The sequence below is a fragment of the Anolis sagrei genome, chromosome 6 (assembly GCF_037176765.1).
Source record: "Anolis sagrei isolate rAnoSag1 chromosome 6, rAnoSag1.mat, whole genome shotgun sequence".
Lineage (NCBI taxonomy): Eukaryota > Metazoa > Chordata > Lepidosauria > Squamata > Dactyloidae > Anolis > Anolis sagrei.
In genome coordinates, this window is record NC_090026.1 from 18,100,581 (window position 1) to 18,125,716 (window position 25,136).

General features: G+C 41.6%; 2 protein-coding genes and 1 long non-coding RNA gene across 18 annotated transcripts in view; 2 read left to right on the forward strand and 1 right to left on the reverse strand.

The window, feature by feature from the left end:
• The window catches only part of LOC132777847 (myosin-10-like), a 101,994-nt gene extending 97,877 nt beyond the window's left edge, over positions 1-4,117 (forward strand). For all 14 annotated transcript variants that reach the window (XM_067469839.1, XM_067469842.1, XM_067469846.1 and 11 more), the window contains one exon: positions 201-4,117. In XM_067469839.1, coding sequence (XP_067325940.1) covers positions 201-384 — 184 coding nt within the window. In that variant the 3' untranslated portion in view covers positions 385-4,117. The remainder of the gene's footprint in view (positions 1-200) is intronic.
• Positions 4,118-8,191: 4,074 nt separating this feature from the next.
• On the forward strand, positions 8,192-24,543 carry ISOC2 (isochorismatase domain containing 2). 3 transcript variants are annotated; one of them, XM_067469862.1, is made up of 7 exons: positions 8,192-8,298; positions 15,522-15,662; positions 15,771-15,909; positions 18,250-18,462; positions 19,472-19,542; positions 21,099-21,216; positions 24,422-24,543. In XM_067469862.1, the coding sequence occupies exons 3-7, from the start codon at positions 15,778-15,780 to the stop codon at positions 24,500-24,502; spliced, it is 615 nt and encodes a 204-aa protein (XP_067325963.1). In that variant the 5' UTR covers positions 8,192-8,298; positions 15,522-15,662; positions 15,771-15,777; the 3' UTR covers positions 24,503-24,543. The 3 variants fall into 3 exon arrangements, with proteins under 3 accessions (XP_067325963.1, XP_060636340.2, XP_060636339.2); XM_060780357.2 differs by lacking the exon at positions 15,522-15,662 and having other exon boundaries at positions 8,192-8,306; XM_060780356.2 differs by lacking the exon at positions 15,522-15,662 and having other exon boundaries at positions 8,193-8,298.
• Positions 19,480-24,426, reverse strand: LOC132777850 (uncharacterized). Its single transcript, XR_009631716.2, has 3 exons — positions 24,261-24,426; positions 21,039-22,746; positions 19,480-19,562 (listed from the first exon to the last, which is right to left on the reverse strand). It is a non-coding gene; the product is annotated as an uncharacterized lncRNA (long non-coding RNA).
• Positions 24,544-25,136: the final 593 nt, after the last annotated feature.

A 25,136-nucleotide genomic window follows, 5' to 3' on the forward strand; every position in this document is an offset into this window, starting at 1 on the left:
TAATAATAATAATAATAATAATACTATTAGCTTTTGCAGATCATATTTTTCCCACCCCTGAAATAAAATTAGCTTATTTTATTTATTTATTTATTTATTTTGCAGTATTTGGGGGTGTTTTTCCACTGCAAGGAGGGGAGGTAATTGAGACTGAATGCTGTGGTATCAGTGCCATTTCTCTTTCTCCCTCCCCCTCACAGACGCACACCGCTGAGCTTCACCACCCGAACCGTGCGGCAGGTCTTCCGTCTTGACGGCGTCTCTGACGAGGAGACCGAAGACCCGGAGAGCGACTCCCCCTCCACCAACCACAAACCCCTGACGCCTTCCCAAGGGCCGCCGCAGCCAGCGACCCCCACTGAAGAGCCAGCCCAGACTGACTGAGGAGGGGCAGCCAGACCCTAGGTGGGTGGGTTGGATTTGGGGGGAAGAGGTGGAGGAAGAGGGGAGAACAGGGGACCCCTACCTTGCACACCTTCTGATACATAACACAAAACAATAACAACACATTATTATCCCCGGATCCCATGGCCAACCGCAACTCTTCTTCCAAGAGCCTCCCCGCTCTTTGAGGGCAACTCCTCCTTGTATCAGCCTGCACTTTAATATCGACCACCCCTGAGGGGTGAACATTGAGGGGGAGGGAGTTTCTGAGGTGAGCTGCGGTTGAGAGTTTTAATAGATACAACAGGAGAAAAAAAATAATAATCAGAATTGAGAAAGCCATTTTTTTCTTGCAACTTCTCCCTCTTCTTCCTCCTCTTCCCTGTCCAACTCTAGTTTGAATAAAGACATAGATATATATAAAACAAATTCCTAGCCCACCATCTTCAGATAACTAAATAGTATTGAAAGTGGTCAGTAGACACAGGTCTGGGTTGGGGCTTGGCTGGGCCCAGGCAGCACTGCAGCTGCTTCCTGAGTACAAGTGATGGTTTAGACTAGAGTCAGGGAAACTACTTTTGAGGGACTGCAACTCCCAGAATTGTAGTCCTTCAAAAGCTAAATGTTGCAAGCTTGGATTCCACAACCCTTTTTCCTTGCCCTGAAATGCAGCCAGCTCTAGCTCGGGTTCGCCATTTGGTTTCTCCTTCACCCAGCTCTGAGAAGGAACGGTACTCGGGGGGCCTCCTCTTTCCTTTCTCCTCATGTCAAGCCACTGCAAAGGTCTCCTTTTCATCTCTCTTTCTCTGTTCCTCAAAGGGGGCCTGGGGCTTCAGAAGGCCCTCAAATTTCCTTCACATGAAGGCTATAAGGAATTTTCTATCATCTCTGGAAGGCTGTTCCTTGCAGCGCACACACACCTCGGCTTGGTGGAGGCTATTTGGACCCTCCACCGGCCTCTTGCGCCTGTCAAAACATGAGGAATGAACTGGAAGCCTACTCATCTCAGCCAGCCTTCTCCAGTTTTGGATCGGGACCTGGATTCCATCATCTCTGCATATCATTGCCAGCAGCCAAGAGCACTTTGATTTCCCCCTGACCCACCCCAACCCCAACCCTGAACTTGCTGTGGTGGTGATTTCTTTTTCTTTCTTTTTTAATCTAAGGTGAAGAAGTTAGGATTTGCAAACTGCGTAGATTCAACAACAAAACCAGGCGAGATGGTATACCATATCTTAAACCTGTTCCATCTTGCCTGATTGCACATGTATAGTAACTAACAAAAAAATTGGGTTTTCTAAAAATTAACCTCATTGTTTTGCTCCTGAAAGTTAGTTTTTAATCCTCTTAGGCTATAACTTTAGAAACATCCAGTTTGTATCTGCAGCGGTCTATGTTGTTTTGAGGCTCTTATCTGCTGTTTCCCTGTAGCTACTCACCCTTTGCATTGGGGCCCTTGACTTTTGCCACTGTTATTCTTGCCTATTTACCAAACTGAAAGTACAAGTGTCCTAGGAAAAAAGAAGGACCGAGATTCAATTAATTTAAAAACAAATGCTTTAGAATAAAGTGGTAGTAGCTAAAGTTAAAGGTTTACCCTGACATTAAGTCTAGTCATGTCCGACTCTGGGGGTTGGTTCTCATCTCCATTTCTAAGCCGAAGAGCCAGTGTTGTCTGCAGATACCTCCAAGTTCATGTGGTCAGCATGACTGCAAGGAACGTTGTTGCCTTCCCGCGGGAGCGGTACCTATTGATCTACTCACATTTGCATGTTTTCGAACTGCTAGGTTGGGAGAACCTGGGGCTAACAGTGCGAGCTCACCCCACTCCCCGGATTCAAACCAGCCTTTCGGTCAGCAAGTGCAGCAGCTTAGCGGTTTAACCCGCTGTGTCACTAGGGGTCTGTAGAATAAAGCAGACAGTGAAGCAATTGATGTAAAATAACTGTACCTCAAGGAATTATGGTGACTTATCTGAAAAATAGGAATTTTTTTGGCACTTAACTTGCCGGGCTGTGACCCGAATCCAATTGCTAATCCCAACCGGAATTACTCATATACACAAAATGACAAATCAACATTTAGGCAGTTTCTGTTGATTCAGGGGATCCCACTGTTGTTGTAATTCATTATTGGAGTCAGACCTGTGAGGTTTGCAGAAATATGGAATCAGAGTTGGTAGAGACCCCAAGGGCCATCCAGTCCAACCCCTTGTCATGCAGGAACACACAATCAAAGCACTCCTGATAGATGGCCATCTAGCTTCTGCTTAAAAACCTCCAGAGGAGACTCCACCGTGCTCTGAGGCAATGTATTCCATGGCCAAACAGCTCTTACCATCAGTAAGTTCTTCCTAATGTTTTGGTGGAAGCTCTTTTCCTGTAGATGGAATCCATTGCTCCACATGAAGAATTCGGAGAGACCTCTGCAGCTGTTTCTAGCCTCCCTTTGGTTTTATTTAGTTTTCCAGAAGGGTTTTTAATCTCCGATTAGATGTAACCCTCCTTAATGCAGTTAGGGGAATGGACAACTTTGCCTAAGCAGGTTCCAGGATTGTTACAAAACTCAAACCTGCTCACCTTCCGCTATCCCAGGAACAAGGCCTTTGCTCTGCTCACCATGAAGACTTAGCCCTGCTTCACTTGCTACTTTTATCCCCAGCATGTAGGTAACTAGCATGTAGAGGGGATACACATATACTATCATGTCAAAAGTAATGATACAAATATCTTTTGTTGGAATTGCACACATATGGAAGCTACTTCTTATAGGAAAAAAATATATAAAGTGGCCCTTATTGGCAGCGTAAGAGCCTCTACTTATCCAGAGGCTCTGGAATCCCCTTTCCTCACTTTGACTTTGAACTGAATTCCTCATTAATGGTGCCCACACTTTGGCATTCACTTCCACTTGGTGCGAGGCTATAGGACAATACAACGCCTTTGACCCGTGTGCCCAAAGTTTGGGTATTTGCAGTCTAGTCCTTTGCATGTTTACTCAGAAACCAGGCCCTCAGCTGTCGAAGGGGCTTCCTCTTGGATGAAGGCAGGTAGGATTGCAGATCCAATCATATCCAGCACTTATATAGCACTTTAGTGTTTCGGAGTGTTTTGCATTCATTATCTCAGTATAAACTTTGGATCGAACTGCGTGCACCTTTTGTAAGCCAGCAGCAGACGGGCAAAGGAAGCCTGTCCAAACCCTGCACTTAAAAAAAAAAGAGTTCAAGTGTGAAGAGTTTGCAAATCCTAGCTTGGACGCCTAGTCAAAAACATCCAGAAGTGTCTGCTCTTCTCAATTCAGGAACCGGCTCGGGGTGGGCCTTGCCTTCTCTCTATATATAAATATGATTTTTATGTTTTGCATGGTGGTTTCTTGTCTTAATTTGTTTTTATTCTGTCATACTATTATTATTATTATTTGTATTTTGTTTCTAACAAAAGTATTTTCTTCTGAACAGAACAACTTGATTTGTGTTTTCTTTTCCTCAAACCCAGGGGGTTTGCATTTTTTAAAAATATATAAATATATACATCTTTTTGTCTCTTCCTTCCTGCGCCAACCCACCCCTATACCTTGCTGCTTGGATCTGTTTGGAAATTCTTACCTTGATGTAAAGGGCCATAGCAATTATCCTGCTCCTTTTTTGTTAAAAAAATGAAAAGAAACAAAGAAAAAAAAAGAGAATACTTTTTAAGAAAAAGTATGTCTTCTATTAAAAGCTCATCTCAGATTACTGGTCTGCTGTGTGCAAATTTATTAGCGTCATTGTCACTGATTTATTTGAATGACACTTCGGAAATGTTAGGTAAATTATTTATTTATGGCATTTATAGCCCGCCTTTCTCAACCATACGGCGACTCAAGGTGGATTACAGATTGGCACAATTCAATGCCATGCATTCATAAAAGTGCGATTAAAAACAGTCAGCATAGCAATATAAAAACATATGAAAACCATTAAAACAAGTAGTCTCCGATATCATCTTGTTAAAATGTTTTCCAATAACATCGTCTGGCCATTCCATGTTCATTATTCATAGTTTCATGTTATCCCGCTGCATTCTCAAAAGCTTGCTCAAAGAGCCAAGTTTTTACCTTTTTCAGAAAGTCAGGATGGAGGGGGACAATCTAATATCCCTGGGGAGAGAGTTCCATAGCCAGGAGGCCACCACTGAGAAGGCCCTGTCCCTCTTCCCCGCCAATCGCGCTTCCGATGCAGGCGGGATCTAGAACAGGTCCTCCCCAGACGATCTTAAGCTCATAGATCAGTGGTTCTCAACCTGTGGGTCCCCAGATGTTTTGAACTTCAACTCCCAGAAATCCTAACAGCTGGTAAACTGCCTGGGATTTCTGGGAGTTGTAGGCCAAAACACCTGGGGACCCACAGGTTGAGAACCACTGTCCTAGATGGTTCATAAGGAGAGATACATTTGGACAGGTAAGCTGGTTTTCCCCTGACATTAAGTCCAGTTGTGTCCTACTCTGGAGGTTGGTGCTCATCTCCAATTCTAAGCCCAAGAGCCAGCGTTGACCGTAGATACCTCCAAAGTCATGTGGCCAGCATGACTGCATGGAGCATCATTACCTTCCTGCCGTATCGGTACCTATTAATCTACTCACACATTTGCATGTTTTCAAACTGCTAGGTTGGCAGAAGCTGGGGCTAACAGCGGGAGCTCACTCCGCTCCCCAGATTTGAACATGCAAACTTTCGGTCTGCAGGTTCAGCAGCTCAGCGCTTTAACCCACTGAGCCACTGGGGGCTCCATGGAAATGTTAATCACTGAAAACTTTAGCCACAAACATTGCCTACTATGTCTGAGCCTGGAAGTATTACTTTTGGACTATGTATCCCAGTATCTCCCAGCTGGCATGGCTAGTGGCAATACTGGTTGAAGAATTTGAGGAGCTGTAGTTTAAAAAAGCATTTCTAAGTTGTGTTCTGGTGCTATAGATACATAGCAGCTTTCCCCAGCTATCATCAATATCAGGCAAGGCAAACTTCGGCCCTCCGGGTGTTTTGGACTTCAACTCCCAGAAATCCCAGCCAGTTTACAAGCTGTTAGGAAATGTGAAAGTCCAAAACACTTTTTGCTTGATATGAGAGAAGCCTTCCCGCATGATTGTAACACATCCGGGCGTCCCTTGGGCAATGTCTTCATAGACTGCTGATTCTCTCACACCAGAAGCAACTTACAGTATTTTTATGACAGAACCAATTAGGAAGTGCCATTTATAACCCAAGAACAGAAATCATGTTGCATAGTGTTATTTGTGACAGCAGCAACCTTGTGTGCATGTATGTGAATGTATGCCCATTGGCTTATATGGGGCTTCATTTAGAGAAAATATATTTAGGCTCGATCCACTTCCAGGTGGTTATATCCAAATGTCAACAATCCAACAGACCTCACAACCTCTGAGGATGCCAACCATAGATGTCGGTGAAATGGCAGGAGAGAATGCTTCTGGCACAAGGCAATACAGCCCAGAGAACTCAGCAATGCAGTGATTTCGACTATTAAATCCTTCAACAACGTATCTTGTTGCGGTGTTGTATTTGACCTAAGACGACCCTGTCATGGGGTTTTCTTGGCAAGATTAGCTCAGAAGAGAGTTGTTCTGAGGCTGAGAGAGAGTGACCTGCCCACTGAGGGACACATAATCAGTGTTGTCAAGATGGCAAGAGTTAATGAGGAAGATCACACAAGCAAGGAGAAGCTGCCACGGTTTGCTTTTGCTTGAGCTTTCTGGGATGGGCAAAGCTCTTCTCCCTTGTTGGGTTTGACGCTGGTTCACTGGATGCAATATACCTCTCTACTTTGAAGTCTGCAATTATGGCCAATACATGGAGGCTAAAGGGAGGCGGAAAAGAAATGGGAATATTCTAAAAGTGTCTTATAAAGTGGGATGGCAGAAGACTATCCAGGTTTATTTATTATTTATTTATTTACAACATTTATATGCTGCCCTTCTCACCCCGAAGGGGACTCAAAGTGACTTACAAGATATATATATACATACAATATATTATATTATTAGTATAGCACAATATTAGTATTATATATTGTACTATTCCACTATACTACCATATTATTAGTAATATTACATGTAATATAACATATATAATTATTAAAATATAATCATCATATGTACATACAATATAATTGTTAATATAGCACAACATTAGTATTATATATTACTATATTGTGCTATACTACTATATTGCAATATTATTTGCAATGTTATATGTAATATAAAATATATAATTATTAAAATATATTATGATCATTATATGTACATACAATATAATTGCTAGTATAGCACAATATTAGTATTATATAGTGTACTATACTACTATACTGCAATATTATTAGTAATATTACATCTAATATAAACTATATAATTAAATATATTATTATGATCATTATATGTACATACAATATAATTGCTAGTATAGCACAATATTAGTATTATATATTGTACTATACCACTATACTGCCATATTATTAGTAATATTACATGTAATATAAAATATATAATTATTAAAATATATCATTATGATCATTATATGTACATACAATATAATTGTTAGTATAGCACAATATTAGTATTATATATTACTATATTGTGCTATACAACTATACTGCAATATTATTAGTAATATTACATGTAATATAAAATATATAATTATTAAAATATATTATATTATTATGATCATTATATGTACATACAACATAATTGTTAGTATAGCACAATATTAGTATTATATATTACTATATTGTACTATACCACTATATTGTAATATTATTAGTAATATTATATGTAATATAAAATATATAATTATTAAAATATATCATTATTATTATTATGATCATTATATGTACATACAATATAATTGTTAATATAGCACAATATTAGTATTATATATGACAATATTGTACTATAGCACTATACTGCAATATTATTAGTAATATTACATGTAATATAAAATATATAATTATTAAAATATATTTTATTATTATGATCATTATTATTATGATCATTATATGTACATACAATATAATTGCTAGAATAGCACAATATTAGTATTATATAGTGTACTATACCACTATACTGCCATATTATTAGTAATATTACATGTAATATAAAATATATAATTATTAAAATATATTATTATGATCATTATATGTACATACAATATAATTGTTAGCTTAGCACAATATTAGTATTATATAAGGCTATGTTTTACTATACCACTATCTCACAATATTATTAGTAATATTACATGTAATATAAAAATATAATATATATATAATTATTAAAATATTATATTATGATCATTATATGTACATACAATATAATTGCTAGTATAGCACAATATTAGTATTATATATTGTGCTATACCACTATACTGCAATATTATTAGTAATATTACATGTAATATATAATTATATTATTAATATATTGTATTTACATTATAATATTATCAATATTATATGTATATACTATATTTTATATTATTAACATAGCACAATATTGATATTATATATTACTATATTGTTGTTGGGGGGTAGGGGCCTCCAACTGAGACAAAAATATGGTTTGCTAAATAGAGACAATTGGAGGGTATGGAGAAATAGCAAAAAGAAGGGCAACTCCAGCAGCACAAATAAGAGAAGGAGCGCTGCCATTGGCTGGAAAGAAAGGAAGCCCAAACTTCACATCGAACGTCAGCTCATTGGCCATTGGCTGAGAAGTGGGCGTGGCTCTGCGTGCTTCCAGATCCCGCTTTTGATTGGCTGGCTGTTTGAAGTGTTCTGAAGGAAGGGAGGAAGTGGAAGAGGGGTGAGAAGCAGGGACTAAAGCGGTTTGGATTCACCATTTTGTTCGTGTGAAGGCAGCGTCGAGGTGGGTCTGTATGTACCATTTCACCTTCTGAACGGCCCAAATGGTTAGATTCCACAGCACTGGGCCAAGGCAGTGAAAGGGGAATCAAACTGGATTAATTCTACAGTGTAGATCAGGCCTGGGTAAGCTTTGGGCCCTTGGGGTGTTTTGGACTCCAACTCCCACCATTCCTAACAGCCTCAGGCCCCTTCCTTTTCCCCCTCAGCCGCTTAAGCGGCTGAGGGGGAAAAGGAAAGGGCCTGAGGCTGTTAGGAATGGTGGGAGTTGGAGTCCAAAACACCCCAAGGGCCCAAGTTGCTTGAAACTGAGTTGGAAGAGGAAAAGTGGTTGACATGCTCAGTGAGGAAGAGGAGGAGATGACAAAGAAAAGGCTGCAGTAGTATGCCTTTGTCTGGCTGGGGAGGGACCTTGTTAAACTACAACTCCCACAATGCCATAGCTATTGAAGTGGTGCCAAACTACATTCATGCTACAGTGTAGATAGAATCACCCCCTCTCCGAAAAAGACACCACCAAATGTCTGTAAAAATACATCTTGCAAAGAAAAACACACTAGATGGATCATCACAGGTCAGACAAACACATAACAACACGGGTTGATACGCATGAATGGGCTTTGATGCCTTGCTCACAGAACTCAGGTTTTTGAAGTTGTCAGTAAACCAATTCAGATCCTCACAACCTCTGAGGTTGCTGCCTGAGAGAATAGTAATAATAATAATAATAATAATAATAATAATAATAATAATAATAATGACAGCAGGATTGCAGAGAAACAACTGGAAAAGCTGACACAACATGAGGATTTAAAAATCTAACTGCAAAGACTCAGTAAAGGTGGTCCCAGTGGTGATCGGCACACTGGGTGCAGTGCCTAAAGACCTTGGCTTGCACTTAAACACAATTGGCGCTGACAAAATTACCATCTGCCAGCTGCAGAAGGCCACCTTACTGGGATCTGCACGCATTATTTGCCGATACATCACACAGTCCTAGACACTTAGGAAGTGTCCGATGTGTGATCCAATTCAACAGCCAGCAGAGTGTCTGCTGTGGACTCATCTTTATTTATTCCCTGCCACCATCTCCCCAAAGATGACTCTGGGCTGCTAACATGAGGCCAAACTCAAAGATACAATACAGCAAAATAAAATACAAAATGCAAACAACAAAAAATACATCAGAATAAAATAAATACAGTAGTAAAATAAAAATAATACAGCAAATTGACATAATAATAATAATAATCATCATCATCATCATCATCATCATCTTTATTTATACCCCGCCACCATCTTCCCAAAGACGACTCGGGGCGGCTAACATGAGGCCAAGCCCAAAGATACAATACAGCAAAATAAAATACAAAATGCAGACAACAAAATACATCAGAATAAAATACACACAACAGCAAAATAAATAATAACAAAAAATAGCAAAATAAAATAAATAAAGCAAATTGTCATAGTATAAAATTGAAGACAATGGGCAGGCCAAATGGATGAGGTAAAATGATAAAGAGACGCTTACTTCTTGGGAGGAGAGCAATTACCAATCTTGATAAAATAGTGAAGAGTAGAGACATCACACTGGCAATGAAGATCCGCATAGTAAAAGCAATGGTATTCCCTGTAGTGACCTACGGATGTGAGAGCTGGACCTTAGGGAAGGCTGAGCGAAGGAAGAGAGATGCTTTTGAGCTGTGGTGTTGGAGGAAAGTTCTGAGAGTGCCATGGACCATGAGAAGATCCAACCAGTCCATCCTCCAGGAAATAAAGCCTGACTGCTCACTGGAGGAAAGGATATTAGAGGCAAAGATGAAGTACTTTGGCCACATCATGAGAAGAAAGGAAAGCTTAGAGAAGACAATGATGCTGGGGAAAATGGAAGGAAAAAGGAAGAGGGGCCGACCAAGGGCAAGATGGATGGATGGCATCCTTGAAGTGACTGGATTAACCTTGAAGGAGCTGGGGGTGGTGACAACCGACGGGGAGCTCTGGCGTGGGCTGGTCCATGAAGTCATGAAGAGTCAGAAACAACTGAACGAATGAACAACAAAATGATAAAACCCTGGATGAGGTAGGAATAGAAAAAGTGTCATTGAGAAGAGCCCAAAAAGGATGAACAGTGGGGTGAGACTTTTAGTTTAAGATGGGGAAGAGTGCAACATAGGGGCAACACTGTAGATTGAACAAACAGAAATGGGATAAACTGTCAGTCTCCGAAGGCACATCGAAAAAGCGTAGTTTTCAAATTTTTCAAATCCTTTGTTGGGAGGTTTATCTGGCCCTGATTGATTCTTGTCTGGTATTCCCCTGCTTTTTGCGTGTTGCTCTTTATTTATTGTCCTGTTGGACTACACAGAAAAGCCACTGAAATACACAAGCATGCGGACAACTTCAACAGAAAAGAGGAAACAATGAAAATTAACAAAATCTGGCTACTAGTATTAAAAAATCTCTAAAATCAGGACATTAAATAAAGAGCAACACCCAGAAAACAGGGAAATTCCTGACAAGAATCAATCAGGGCCTGCTAACACCGCCCAACAAAGGATTCCCCTGGGCTGTAAGCAGCCAGTCTTTGAAGCTGCAAAGCCATCAAGGTGGCAATTTGCAACATGCACACTTGCTTCAAGCAGAGAAGAGTTCTTTCTTCCACCCTGGGCATTCCACAGATATATAAACATCACCTGCCTAGTTTCCAGCAAACCCTTCAACCTGGGCAAAACATCAGGAGATAATGCTTCTGGAACATGGCCATACAGCCTGGAAAACTCACAGTAACCCAGTGATTCCGGCCATGAAAGCCTTCAACAACAAATTCAGATTGTGTTTAATCCAGTTGGCACATTAACCTTGGTTGTTAAAGTTGCTTCAGTCCTATAGAGAAGGATGGACAAGGGAGCTCTTTCCTCATTCGGACTGCAATATCTGATCCTGGCTCATGCAGGAATGTAGAATGACTGGCCCTCTCTGAAAAGCAGCTTTACCAAACTGGTGACTTCCTGATGCGTCATAATACAACTGCTATCATCCTCAGCCAATATGTATTTAATTTCTGTCCCATTGGGGATCGCATTCCCTTCTGCATTGTGTGTGAATGTACAAGAGGTAGGAAAGAGTTGGGGCAAGACAAAAAGAGAGAGTCTGTGCATGGGGATTATGTTTCTCTCTGCATGTTGTTGGACTCTGACTTCCATCTTTGCATTGTCCAAGTTTATTCTATGCTTAGACCATAGGTCTTTGACATATAGGGCAAACAAATAAATACATTAAAACCAGATTATAAAATACAATATAAAATACACCATTAAAATCCTATAGTAAACGTAAAAATTTCCCCTGACATTAAGTCTAGTTGTGTCCTGGGGTTGGTGCTCATCTCCATTCCTAAGCCAAAGAGCCAGCATTGTCCATAGACACCTCCAAGGTCACGTGGCCAGCATGACTGCATGGAGCACCATTACCTTCTTTCTGGAGTGGTACCTATTGATCTATTTTATTTTAGTTTGTTGTAATTGTTGGGCTTGGCCTCTTGTTAGCCACTCCAAGTCCCCATTGGGGAGATGGTGGCGAAGTATAAAGTTTTATTATTATTATTATTATTATTATTATTATTCAAATTTGAATGTTTTTTAACTGCTAGGTTGGCAGGAGCTGAGGCTAACAGCGGGAGTTCACCCCTCTCACCAGATTCGAACCTCCAACCTTTTGGTCAGCAAGTTCAGCAGCTCTGCAGTTTAATCCACTGCACCACCAGGGGGCCCAATCCTACAAAATCCTATATAAATCATTAAAATGCTACATATATCAATGGCGACATGCTCCCTTAAAATACGACAAGATACTGCATGGTCTAGCACCTGCAAAACTAAAAACCAGGTAAAACCAAGTACAGTAAATACAGCATTATTAAAACCTAAGCAGGGAACATTATTAGTTCAAAGCATCTCCAGCACAATCGAGGGCAATATCAGAAATTATTATTATTATTATTATTATTATTATTATTATAACTTTATTTGTACCCCGCTAGCATCTCCAAGACTAAGAAATTAGTCTTGGCCGGATTTTCTGTGCTTCCAGGGCAAAAAGGAATACCTTGTGAGTAACCACAGGGTTAGTGTCTGCTAAGAAATAGAAAATCTTTTCTGACAGAATATTGCTTGGAAGGAGATAAAGAATAGGCCCCAGGATTTTAGTTCTTGGCTCAGAATACAGAGGGCAGGAAAACAAATAGTGAGGCAAATACACAAATTCCCGGGCCCCGCAAAAACATAAACGAAGATCGCCATCTTTGCATTGACCATTCTGATGGGACAGTACAATACAGGGCTGAATATTGTGGTTTCACCTCTTTGGACTTTAATTCTGCCCACCTTTTGCCACATTGGGTTGCTGTGAGTTTCCCAGTCTGTATGGCCATGTTCCAGAAGCATTCTCTCCTGACGTTTCACCCACATTTATGGCAGACATCCTCAGAGGTTGTGAGATCTGTTGGAAACTAAGCAAGTGGGGTTTATATATCTGTGGAATGTCTAGGGTGGAAGAAAGAACTCTTGCCTGCTTGAGGCAAGTTCGAACGTTGCAATTGGCCAGCTTGATCAGCATTGAATGGTCTTGCAGCTTCAAAGCATGGCTGATTCCTGCCTGGGAGAATCCTTTGTTGGGAAGTGTTAGCTGGTCCGGATTGTTTCATGTCAGGAATTCCCGTTAATCCCGCCCGGATATTTTGGTGTTTTATCATCCTTGTGGGAGGCTTCTCTCAGATCCCTGCATGCGGAGCTGGAGCTGATAGAGGGAGCTCATCTGAGCTCTCCCCGGATTCAAACCTGCAACCTGTCCTGCCCGCACAGGGGTTTAACGCACTGCGCCACCGGGGGCTCCTATCGGGGGTGCTGAAGTCCCATTATATACAATGCCGTGTTAAAATAGTATTATATAAAATGGCAAAATCAAGGTGTTCTTAAGCTGTGGGTACTTGAGTCAGTGGATACAGAATCTGTGGATACAGGGGATCCCAAATGGGTTTGTGTTGTTCCTTCTTTGTCAGCAGAGGGAGCCCGCCTGCTTTAGTTGCCGCCTGCCGAGCAGAGAAATTACAGGGCTGGGATTGTGGACATGGCTAATTTATGAAGCAGTTTGGCTGGCCTTCGGTGACCTACTTTCTCCCAGCCTTAAATTACATCTCCGGGTTGTGCGGAAGATGAAACGAAAAGGGTATAAACAGAAGTCTAATCCGAACATTTGGCATGTCAAGTAATTTAGAATAATAATCGCTTTTTAACAGTGTCACGTGCGCTCTCCTTTTTGGATAAAACAGAACGTCCAGATCCAACTGTGCTTTTATCAGTGGCAGAGGGAAAGGGAGAAGCTTTGCTGATGGGGAAGTTTTTGTGCTCTATGCTCAAATCCGCACATACAGCTGCAAGGAAAACAGTTGCCAAAATGCAAATTCTGAAATGTTTTTTTTTCTGTTTGAGGGAGGACATCCTGCTTTTTATCAGATCCCCAGCACCTTGAAATGATAGCTTTTGAAAACTACAAATCTCAAAATCCATCCAACTAGAGGTGATGCTGTCCAAAGTCTAAAAGATATCATAGAATCATAGAGTTGGAAGAGACCTCGTGGGCCATCAAGTCCAACCCCATTCTGCCAAGAAGCAGGAAAATCGCATTCAAAGCACCCTTGAGAGATGGTCATCCAGCCTCTGCTTAAAAGCCTCCAAAGAAGGAGCCTCCACCACACTCCAGGGCAGAGAGTTCCACTGCTGAACAGCTCTCACATTTAGGAAATTCTTCCTGATGTTCAAGTGGAATCTCCTTTCCTGTAGTTTGAAGCCCTCCAGCCTTTACAGCACCTGCAATCAGCCCTACTCAGATGAACTAATGGAAGGAATGATGGGAACGGCAGTCCAGCTGTATCTGAAGGGATACAAGATCCCTATTCTTATGTGTAATTATGACAGCCTTATACCTGGGATTTGAAGTCCAAGAATATCTGAGAATCCATATAATTTCACATTGCTGAGCACAGGTACACTTTTAGAAGGGATCCCAAGGGCTATCCAGTCTAACCTCTGGCCATACAGAAATACACAATAATCGGGAAAAATAATAAATGTAATAATAACAACAATAATAAATTATACATGTAATAATACTAATAAATAGAGTAAAATAATAAAGGTAAAGGTTTTCCCCAGACATTAAATCCAGTCATGTCCCATTCTGGGGATTGGTACTCATCTCCCTTTCTAAGCCGAAAAGCCGGCGTTGTCCATTGACACCTCCAAGATCATGTAGCCAGCATGACTACATGGAGCACCGTTACCTTCCCGTTGGAACAGTACCTATTGATCTACTCACATTTGCATGTTTTTGAACTGTTAGGTTGGCAGAAGCTGGGGCTAACAGCGGGAGCTCACCCCTCTCCCTGGATTCGAACCACTGACTTTTCGGTCAGCAAGTTTAACCCACTGCGCCACCGGTGGCTCCCATAAAATAATAAATGCAATAATAATAATAGAGTAAAATAATAAATGTAATAACAACAATAATAAATAGAGAAAAATCATAAATGTAATAGTAATAAATGTAATAATATTAATAATAAATAGAGTAAAATAAATAAATAATAATAATAACAGAGTAAAATAATAAATAACTTTAACTTGAGTATATATTGAGGGGGGCTTTTTCAACTTAAAAAATGGGCTGAAAAACCCAGCTTATATTCTATATACGATAATAGGGATAAGTTCCTATATGACAAAACAGAAGAGTAGTTCAACATGTTTCAGCAAACGTATTCATTCAGTACAAAAAACATGCACATTTGAAATGAAGCAACCAGGACAGGTAAGTTTGGTATGGGTAAACAAAAACATTTTGAACCCTTGAAGGCTTCTTACAATATGCATACACGGCTTCCTTTCTTTAAGAAACACCTCCACTTTTCTTATGATTCTCATTTTGGTGGCTAGACTTTGAGATCTTTGTGTTGTTGACATGCCATTGGGGTAGCAAGTGAGACTGGCTTATTTGCTGTTCTTTCTTCTCCTTATGTTGCTGTTCTTGTACACTCAATAAGGGATTTCGAAGGCAGCTGCTGTTTATCTTGCCTCTTATAGACAGGCACACACAGTTATAAATGGGATCATGTATTTATAGAATTCTGGTATTTTCCTATACAAATTTTGATTGCATTGCTTACTGCAGACATCCTTCTTGGATCCATCACTGAAAGCCTGTGTTTCTCCAACCCTCCTTCCCCATCCTCCCAACGCTGAGGCTGCTGAAATCCTTCCAGCTAGCCGGAGGAGGAGGAGGAAAGGGGGAATTTTAAAAAGGAGCTTCTTGGTGAGAAGACTGGAGTACACTTGTAGCTCTTCACATTTTAAGAATTAGAAACGCCAAGAAGGAAACTTGTAGGACGTTTCTCACTTGGTTGTTTTTGTCTGCTCTCAGCTTGGCAATGTCAGTGGCACGGCTTGGAAAAGTAGCTCCCAAAACAAGCATCCTATTCCTGTGTGACATGCAAGAGAAATTCCGTCCCACCATCAGCTACTTCCCTCAGATTGTGTCTGTGGCAGCTCGGATGTTAAAGGTAAAAGATGTGCAAAGTGGTGATCGTTTTGGAAATAATAGTAGTAATAATAGTGGTAATAATACATCACACAGTCCTAGACATTTGGGAAGTGTTCCATGTTTGATTTTGTGATACGAAATCCAGCATATATATCTTGTTTGCTGTGACATACTGTGCTTTTGTGTTAGTATAATTAATAATAATAATAATAATAATAATAATAATAATAATTCTTTATTTATATCCTGCTTTTCTCCCTAAACGGGAGAACAATACAGATCAACCATACATATCACAATAAAACTAACTAAAAATAAAACATATATTAAGTTTGTGCTGGTAGAAACAAATGATGGAGATGGAGGAGCCAGGAAATGAATTCCATTACATAGTGTTTGTTAGCTATTACAAAGTAAAAGGAGGGTGTGTAAGTTGCTATTTCCCCAAGGTGGCACTTTCTGGATGTGGTGGATGACAACTCCCATCTGCCCCAGACAGTGGGGCTGGAAATGATGTGGGTTGTGCACGTCTTTAAGGTACTGGCTTAGGAATTTGCTCCAGACAGTTTTCCAGAAGGGAGTGTTCAGCTTGGTATGTGTACTGTCCAATAGGTACTGCATGAATTACACCATGGGGTGCATCTCCACTGTAGAATTTATTTATTTTTTTGTATCAGAAGCAAACCAAGGGTACAGTTGCAAAGTATTTGAAAAACACAAAATTTAAAAATATGGAATTATATTAAATGTCCTTTGACTAGTAGCTGGCCACTTGGAGTGCCTCTGGTGTTGCTATAAGGAAGTTCTCCACTGTGCATGTGGCAGGACTCAGAATGCATTGTAGTAGGTGGTCTGTGGTTTACTCTTCTCCGTACTCACATGTCGTGGACTCCACTTTGTAGCCCCATTTCTTAAGGTTAGCTCTGCATCTTGTAGTGCCAGAGCAGTCTGTTCAGTGCCTTACAAGTCGCCCAGCCTTCTGTGTGCCCAGGAGGGAGTCTCTCATCTGGTATCAGCCACCGATTGAGGTTCTGGGTTTTAACCTGCCACTTTTGGACTTTTGCTTGCTGAGGTGTTCCTGCGAGTATCTCTGTAGATCTGAGGAAGCTGTTTCTTGTTTTAAGACGTGGGTTTGCTGTCTAATACCCAAACAGGGAATGGACCGGAGATGTCACTGCCTTGGTCCTTTCATTACTGGCTGCTACTTCCCGACAGATGTCAGGTAGTGCAATACCAGCTAAACAGTATAATTTCTCCAGTGGTGCAGGGCATAGACATCCTGTGATAATGTGGCATGACTCATTAAGAGCCATATCCACTGTTTTAGCATGGTGAGATGTATTTCACACTGGGCATGCTTATTCAGCAGCAGAGTAGCAAAGCACAAGGGCAGATGCCTTCACTGTGTCTCGTTGTGATCCCCAGGTTGTGCCAGTCAGTTACCCTGTACCGTGCTCTGACCTGCAAGAAGCACCGCTTGAATATCAAGCAAAAAGTTGGTGCTAGAAACAATATCATACAAAAGCTGACTGGCACAACCTGGAGATCACAACCAGACTGTAGCATTAATGCACTTTGATACCACTTTAACTACCATGGCTAAATGCTGTTGAATCATGGGAGCTGTAGTTTGGTGTGGCTCAGCCCTCTTTGGCAGAAGAGACTAAAGACCTTGTGAAACTGCAACTCCAATGATTCTATAGCATCGAGCCAAGGCAGTTAACTGCAGACTAGATACATTCCAAGTATCTGTCTACCCATTGCAGCAGTAGAGCAGGTCATTGATTCTTCCTAGATATTTTAAGGATTTGCTGCAAAACCAGAAATCCTGATGAGACAATAAATATATATATACATGTACTGCTGTGGATTTCATCTGCTGCTATATAGCCTTTGGTTCCTCTCTCCAATAACTGCATTTGAAAGTACCCCATTGTAATTACAGAGATGGACACATGGGGTCAGTGTTATATCAGATTCTGGGAATAACAGGTTTCTTCCCTTTTTTCAAGGATGTGCACGTCCTTTCTAAGGCCCCTTCTACACTGCAATATAATTCAGATTATCAAAGCAGATAATCAACATTGTCTGTTTTGAACTGGATTATATGCATCTACACTGCCATATAATCCAGTTCAAAACAGATAATCTGGATTGTATATGGCTGTGTAGAAGGGGTCTACATTGCCAGCTCTGGAGCACTGACACTGGATTTACAGCTGCCAGAAGTCCTAGGCAAATATGGCCAGAGGGCATGCTGACATGGGGATTCTGGGAGCTGTAGTAAAGCAAATTGTGCAAACTCTCCCAAAAACGCAGCAATCCTGCTCATTCCGGCCTCTTTTCTACCCTCTGGCAGGTTGCCAGAGCGCTAGAAATTCGCACGGTGGTAACTGAACAATATCCACAAGGCTTGGGCCCAACAGTGCCAGAACTGGGTGCTGAAGACCTCCCCAAATACTCCAAGACCTGCTTCAGCATGTTCATCCCAGCTGTGGAAAAAGAGATGGCAGCTGTTCCTGACCTGAAGTCTGTGCTTTTATGTGGAATTGAGACACAGGCTTGCATCATGGTATGTCATCAAATGCTTGTGTTCTACTGATGTGAATCTTATAGTCTGGTAGGGCACAAGAGGTCATGGTATATGAATCTTTAGGTTCAACCAGGGTCTTGCTTAATGCAAGTCAGCAGAGGCTCCTATTTTCCAAACAGACCCGATGGTACACTTATTGAAAAGCTTGATCATCTTCATTTGGGGATTAATCAAACTAAAGTACTATTGTATTGTCGAAGGCTTTCATGGCTGGAATCACTCAGTTCTTGTGGGTTTTTTCGGGCTATATGGCCATGTTCTAGAGGCATTTCTCCTGACGTTTTGCCTGCATCTATGGCAAGCATCCTCAGAGGTGAGGTCTGAGGATGCTTGCCATAGATGCAGGCGAAACGTCAGGAGAAATGCCTCTAGAACATGGTCATATAGCCCAAAAAAACCCCACAAGAACTATTTTCCTCATGTAGATATTAAAGGACTATAGTGAAGCTAAGAAAGTTCTGCCTCCTATCACTTTCCTCTAGCTTTAAGCTATTAATCAGTGTTTGGATTGCACTACATATAAGGATCCTAGAAAACAAGACATTTCTTTCCACCTCACACTTCACTCTGTGACTTGGAAGGAGGACGATTAAAATAAATACATTCTGACTGCCTTGAAGACCAACCTTTGATCTTCTGGATGTTTTTCACCTCCAGATCTTAGACTCTGTTCTCACTGGAACAACCTCTGGCCCCTACTTAATAAAATCCCACATTTTCTGTTTTGAACTGGAATATATGACAGTGTGGACTCAGATAACCCAGTTCAAATAGGATGTTGTGGAATTTTCTGCCTTGATATTCTGAGTTATATGGCTGTGGGGAAGGGCCCTCTGTTTCAGAATGGCCTATCACACTTTGGCCCTCTCCATATCTAGAGAACTAAATCGTCCATCGTCCCTGATCACCCTACAGACAATTGGAGATTATGCCACACCAGATTGCCATGTTTGACTTTAACATATTACATATTCTTCTTTTGGTGCAGAGCACAGCCCTCGATCTCATGGAGCGAGGCCTGGATGTCCATGTCGTGGCAGATGCCTGCTCTTCTCGCAGGTGAGTTGCGTATCCTCCTACTGTAATGATAGAACAGGTATGAGCAAATCCAGACCTGGTGGCCAGATGTGGCCATTTGGGCTCTTTTCTCAGCCCCTTCTCTCTCATCATCCTTTCTCTTCCCTTTCCCTTCTCTTCTTTCTCTCTTTCCATCCTCCTTCCCTCCCTCTCTTCCTTCCTTCCCTCCCTCTTTCTCCCTCCTTCCTTTCCACCTTTTTGTCCTTCCTTTCCTTTCCTTCCCCTTCCCCTTCCTTCTCTCTTTCCAACCTCCCTTTCTCCCTCTCTTCCTTTCCACCCTTTCATCCTTCCTTCCTTCCCTTTTGTCTTTCCTTCCCTTCCACTCTTCCTTTTACGATGTTTTTTATATTTTGTTCTTAATTGTCTTAATTAGATTGTTTATGTTATATTATATGTTATTATATTTTTAACCGTGTTTTAGCTGATACATTTTGTTGTATGCTGGGCTTGGTCTTCATGTAAGCCGCCCCAAGTCCCTTCAGGGAGATAGTGGCGGGGTATAAAAATGAAGCTGTTGTTGTTGTTGTCATTATTCCCTTACATCCTTCTTTTCCTCCCTTTCATCCTCCCTCCCTTCCTTCTCTTTTTTCTTCCCCCTTTCCTCTTTGGGGATGTTTAGCTGGGAGAAGAGAAGCTAGAGAAGGAACATGAGAAGCATGTTTCAAGATTTAAAAGGGTGTCCCATTGAAGAGGAGGAGGGGGAAAACTGACTTTCTGCAGCTCAGGACACAAGAGAGCAATGGGTTCAAATGGCAGGGAAATAGACTGAAAAGATTAGGAAGAACTTCCTGAGAGGAAGAACTGCTGGAGGTTGCCTGGGTGTGTGGTGGAGTCTCCTTCTCTGGAGGCTTTTCCATAGAGGCTGTCTATCGGGAGTTCTTTGATTGTGCCTTCCTGCATGCCAGAGGGTTGGACTGGATGGCCCTTGGGGGGGGGGGGGGGTCTCTTCCAGCTCTAAGATTCCAGGATTCTATATCAGGAGTAGGCAATATGGGGTCTAATGGATACACTTTTTCTCTCCTGTCCACGATCTCATCTTGACTAAAGCCAACCCTTTTGGGATCCGAACTTTTCCTGTCTTTCCTTCACTTTCTGCCTCCGAAAGAGAAGACAAAGGAGAGGAAAGGGCCAGGAGGGACCTTGGGGAGATCCCCCTCCCTCACAGCCCACCCACCCTGCTCTGTCCTGCCATGCGGCCCGCAAGTTAGAAAGTTTGCCCATGCCTGTGATAGAGGAATACTCTTATATCCATTGGTTCTTGTGTTTTCATTCACCTGCACCTGACAAAACAGATCCACTAGGAATTTTCTAGGTTCTCCAAGTGGTTCTGTGTCATGCAGCTTCTGGAAGTTGACCACAGATTTGTACTGTAGGGCCTAGCAATTCTTAAGACAAAGATCTTCTCTTGATATTTCCTAGCTTCTCCAACTTTATGTTTTCTCTAGAAATTGCCTGTTCAGTAGGTTCACTATTATTACCTGTGTTTTTGTGTAACTATGTTCTTCCCTGTTTTTCCTCTCCTTTTCTCCTTCTCTCAGTCAGGTGGACAGGATCATCGCACTGTCTCGGTTACGTCAAAGCGGGGCCTTCCTTACCACCAGCGAGGGACTTATCCTCCAGCTTGTCAGGGATGCTGCCCATCCCCGTTTCCGAGAGGTAATTCCTCAGTCCTGTTTCCTCCATCCTGCCACGCCTTTGTCCTCCTTCCTATGTGATAGCCAGAGCATAGGGGAGTTACAACCAGCCTTCCATATTCACTGAGATTAGAGGCACTGCACTCCCGTAAAAGTGAAAAAATGCAAAGCGCTGAGCTGCTGAACTTTCTGCCCGAAAGGTCGCAGGTTTGAATCCGGGGAGCGGCATGAGCTCCCGCTGTTAGCCCTAGCTTCTGCCAACCTAGCAGTTTGAAAACATGCAAAATGTGAGTAGATCAATAGGAACCACTCCGGCAGGAAGGTAATGATGCTCCATGCAGTCATGCTGGTCACATGACCTTGGAGGTGTTTATGGACAACGCTGGCTCTTCGGCCGGCGTTGTCCATAAACTTGTAGTTCTTGTTTTTACACACACACAAAACAGATTTGCGAGATTGCAGTTTGAAGTGTAAGGGTATTAGGAGTGAAAACATGGTTTGACATTTTTCATGCATCCCCGGTGGCGCAGTGGGTTAAACCACTGAGCTGCTGAACTTGCTTACTGAAAGGACATAGGTTCGAATCTGGGAAGAGGGGTGAGCTCCCACTGTTAGCCTCTGCTTCTGCCAACCTAGCAGTTTGAAAACATGCAAATGTGAGTAGATCAATAGGTACTGCGCTGGCAGTAAGGTAACGACACTCCATGCAGTCATGCCAGTCACATGACCTTGGAGGTGTTTATGGACAACACCAGCTCTTCAGCTTAGAAAATAGAGATGAGCACCAACTCCCAGAGTTGGACATGACTGGACTTCATGTCAGGGGAAAAGCTTTACCTTTTTCTTTTTCTTTTCTTTTACTAGCTGAAAGATCTAGAAATTCTCTAGGAGTTACTAGGTCTTCTAGCATGAGTCTGTGGTTGACTTCACTGGAAGTAGACTATAGAATTGCACTGAAGGACCTAGATAGAAACCTTTTAAATCAAATCTGCAAAAAAATCAAAACTGCAAATGTCTATGGATGACAGGCCACAACTACCAGAATACTCTGACTGGTGTTTGAGGGATTTTGGACACTGTAGTCCTCTCTATCCCTTTCCATTCCCTGCCCTTGATCTTTGCATAGACATGACAAATAAGCTAGTTGCCACAACCATGGCCTGTTTCCCTTTTTTTCCCCTTGGCACTCACGTGTCCACGTTCACATGAGGGAGATAACAATATATAAATACTGTTGGCAAATAAAGATAACAGTTGATCCAGTTGATGTGGCAGACGCTAGTTCATGATACCTGTGCCACAGAACAGGTATTTTTGGTTTGTTTTGCCTCTTTTAAGCTCCTCCAAACCTTCTTTTTGAAATAATAAGTTGCTTTTTGGATGTAAGATAAGTTTACAGATTTCCAAATAGAAACCGGAATCCATAGTTGAGGAGTTTATGACCATTCAGATGTTGTTGGATTGCACAATCATCCTTGATTATGCTGGCTGGGAAGTAGCAGTCCAACTTTCTGGAGGGTCTCATATTCTCAATCATGTTGACTGGAGATTTCTAAAAGGTAGAAAGATTTGAAAAATAATTATCAGGAGATGAACGGACAGAATGTAGTCCATCAAGATCTGGAAGCCAAGCTCTATGACTGCGTTTCTCAACCTGGGGACCGGGACCCCTGGGGGGGGGGGTTGCAAAGAGGGTGTCAGAGGGGTCAACAAAGCCCATCAGAAAATTCAGTATTTTCTATTGGTCATGATTGTAGGTGAACTATAAATCCCAGAAATTACAATTCCCAAATGTCAAGGTCTATTTTCCCCAAACTCCACCAGTGTTCACATTTGGGCATATTGAGTATTTGTGCCAAGTTTGGTCCATATCCATCATTGTTTGAGTCTACAGTGCTCTCTGGATGTAGGTGAACTACACCTCCAAAACTCAAGTTCAGTGCCCATCAAACCCGTCCAGTATTTTCTGTTAGTCATGGGAGTTCTGTGTACCAAGTTTGATTCAGTTCCATCGTTGATGAAGTTCAGAATTCTCTTTGATTGTTGGGTAACTATAAATCCCAGCAGCTACAACTCCCAAATGACAAAATCACACACACACACACACACACACACACACCCCAACCCCTCCAGTATTCAAATGTGGATGTATTGGGTATTTGTGCCAAATTTTGTTCAGAGAATGAAAAAACATCCTGCATATCATATATTTACATTACGATTCATAACAGCAGCAAAATGACAGTTATGAAGTAGCAACACAAATAATTTCATGGTTGGGGGTCACCACAACATGAGGAACTGTGCTAACGGGTCATGGCATTAGGAAGGATGAGAACCACTTCTCTATGAGAAGCATCTTCTAGAGCTGGCTATGTTTAGCTTGGAGAAGAGAAGGTTGTAGAGTGGTCACCGTGGCCATATTTAAATATTTGAAAGGATGTCACATTGAGGAGGGGGCAAATTTGGATTCTGTTGCTCCAGAGACTATGGATTCCAATTACAGGAAAAGAGATTCCACCTAAACATTAGGAAGAACTTCTTAACAACCAGAGCTGTATAACATAGTAATATGCAGTATTATTGCTGTATTATGTTGTCCGGGCTTGGCCCCATGTAAGCCGCTCCGAGTCCCCATCGGGGAGATGGTGGCAGGGTAGAAATAAAGTTGTTGATTATTATTGATTATTATTATTATTATTATTATTATTATTATTATTATTATTATTGGGAGCTCCTGGTGGTGCAGCAGGTTAAACCACTGAGCTGCTGACCTTGCTGACGGAAAGCTTGGTGGTTCGAATCCGGGAAGCAAGGTAAGTTCCTGCTGTTAGGCCCGGCTTCTGCTGTTCCTGCTGTTAGGCCCAGCAGTTCAAAAACATGCAAATTTGAGTAGATCAATAGGTACAGCTTCTGCAGGAAGGTAATGGCGCTCGATGCAGTCATGCTGACCACATGACCATAGAGGTGTCTACGGACAACGCTGGCTCTTTAGCTTAGAAATGGAGATGAGCCCCAACCCACAGAGTTGGACACGACTAGACTTAATTTAGGGGAAACCTTTACTTTTGAGGATGGCGGAGTCTCCTTCTCTTAAGGTTTTTAAGCAGAGGCTGGATGGCCATCTGTCAGGAATGCTCTGATAGTGTGTTCTTGCATGGCACGGCTGGATAGACTGAATGGTCTTTGTGGCCTCTTCCAACTCTACAATTCAATGTCTTTTTCAGATCCAGAAGCTTATTAAGGACCCTGCTCCAGACAGTGGACTCCTTCCCCTCATAGCAGGATCAAACCCCCTTTTCAGTTAGCTCTGTTGCTGTTCAATAAATGGTCATCCTTCTTCACCAAAGCATCCCCAGTCAATAAGTTTGACGGCTGCTGCGCTTTGGAAATAGAAGAAACAGAATGAAGACCGGCCATGTAAATGTTCAAGCAAGACAACAATAAGGTTGTAACCTGCCTAGAAGTGTAAATCCACACTTTGGAGGCTCTTTAAGGTTACTCGTTGGGGTGAAGGGAACACTTCTTTTGTACGTATTGAAGGCACTGGGTTCAAAAGTAGTATTTCTCCCTTTTCTGGGTGTGGAGAGACATTTTGAAAAAGTAACTGTTATGAATTACAACTCTAAGATTTTAGTGTTGTAGTCAAAAATGTAACTTTTCCAAGCTGATGGAGAAAATAGATGAGATTTCTCAGAGGAAGAGGAGTCTTGTTCAAAAGATATGACTATACATCAGGCATGGGCAAACTTGGGTCCTCCTAGTGTTTTGGACTTCAACTCCCACAATTCCTAACAGCCGGTAGGCTGTTAGGAATTGTGGGAGTTGAAGTCCAAAACACTAGGAGGACCCAAGTTTGCCCATGCCTGCTATACATGTTTATGCCCTCTCATACCTACCTGTGCTGTGATTATGTTGTCACTGCAACCTATGAAATCCTGG

Bases quoted from the DNA above. Each gene is read 5' to 3' on its own strand.
- ISOC2 (XM_060780357.2), top strand. From the start codon at position 15,778: ATGTCAGTGGCACGGCTTGGAAAAGTAGCTCCCAAAACAAGCATCCTA. The intron at 15,910-18,249 runs GTAAAAGATGTG...ACCCTCTGGCAG, and splicing joins TGGCAGCTCGGATGTTAAAG to GTTGCCAGAGCGCTAGAAAT. The intron at 21,217-24,421 runs GTAATTCCTCAG...TGTCTTTTTCAG, and splicing joins CCCATCCCCGTTTCCGAGAG to ATCCAGAAGCTTATTAAGGA.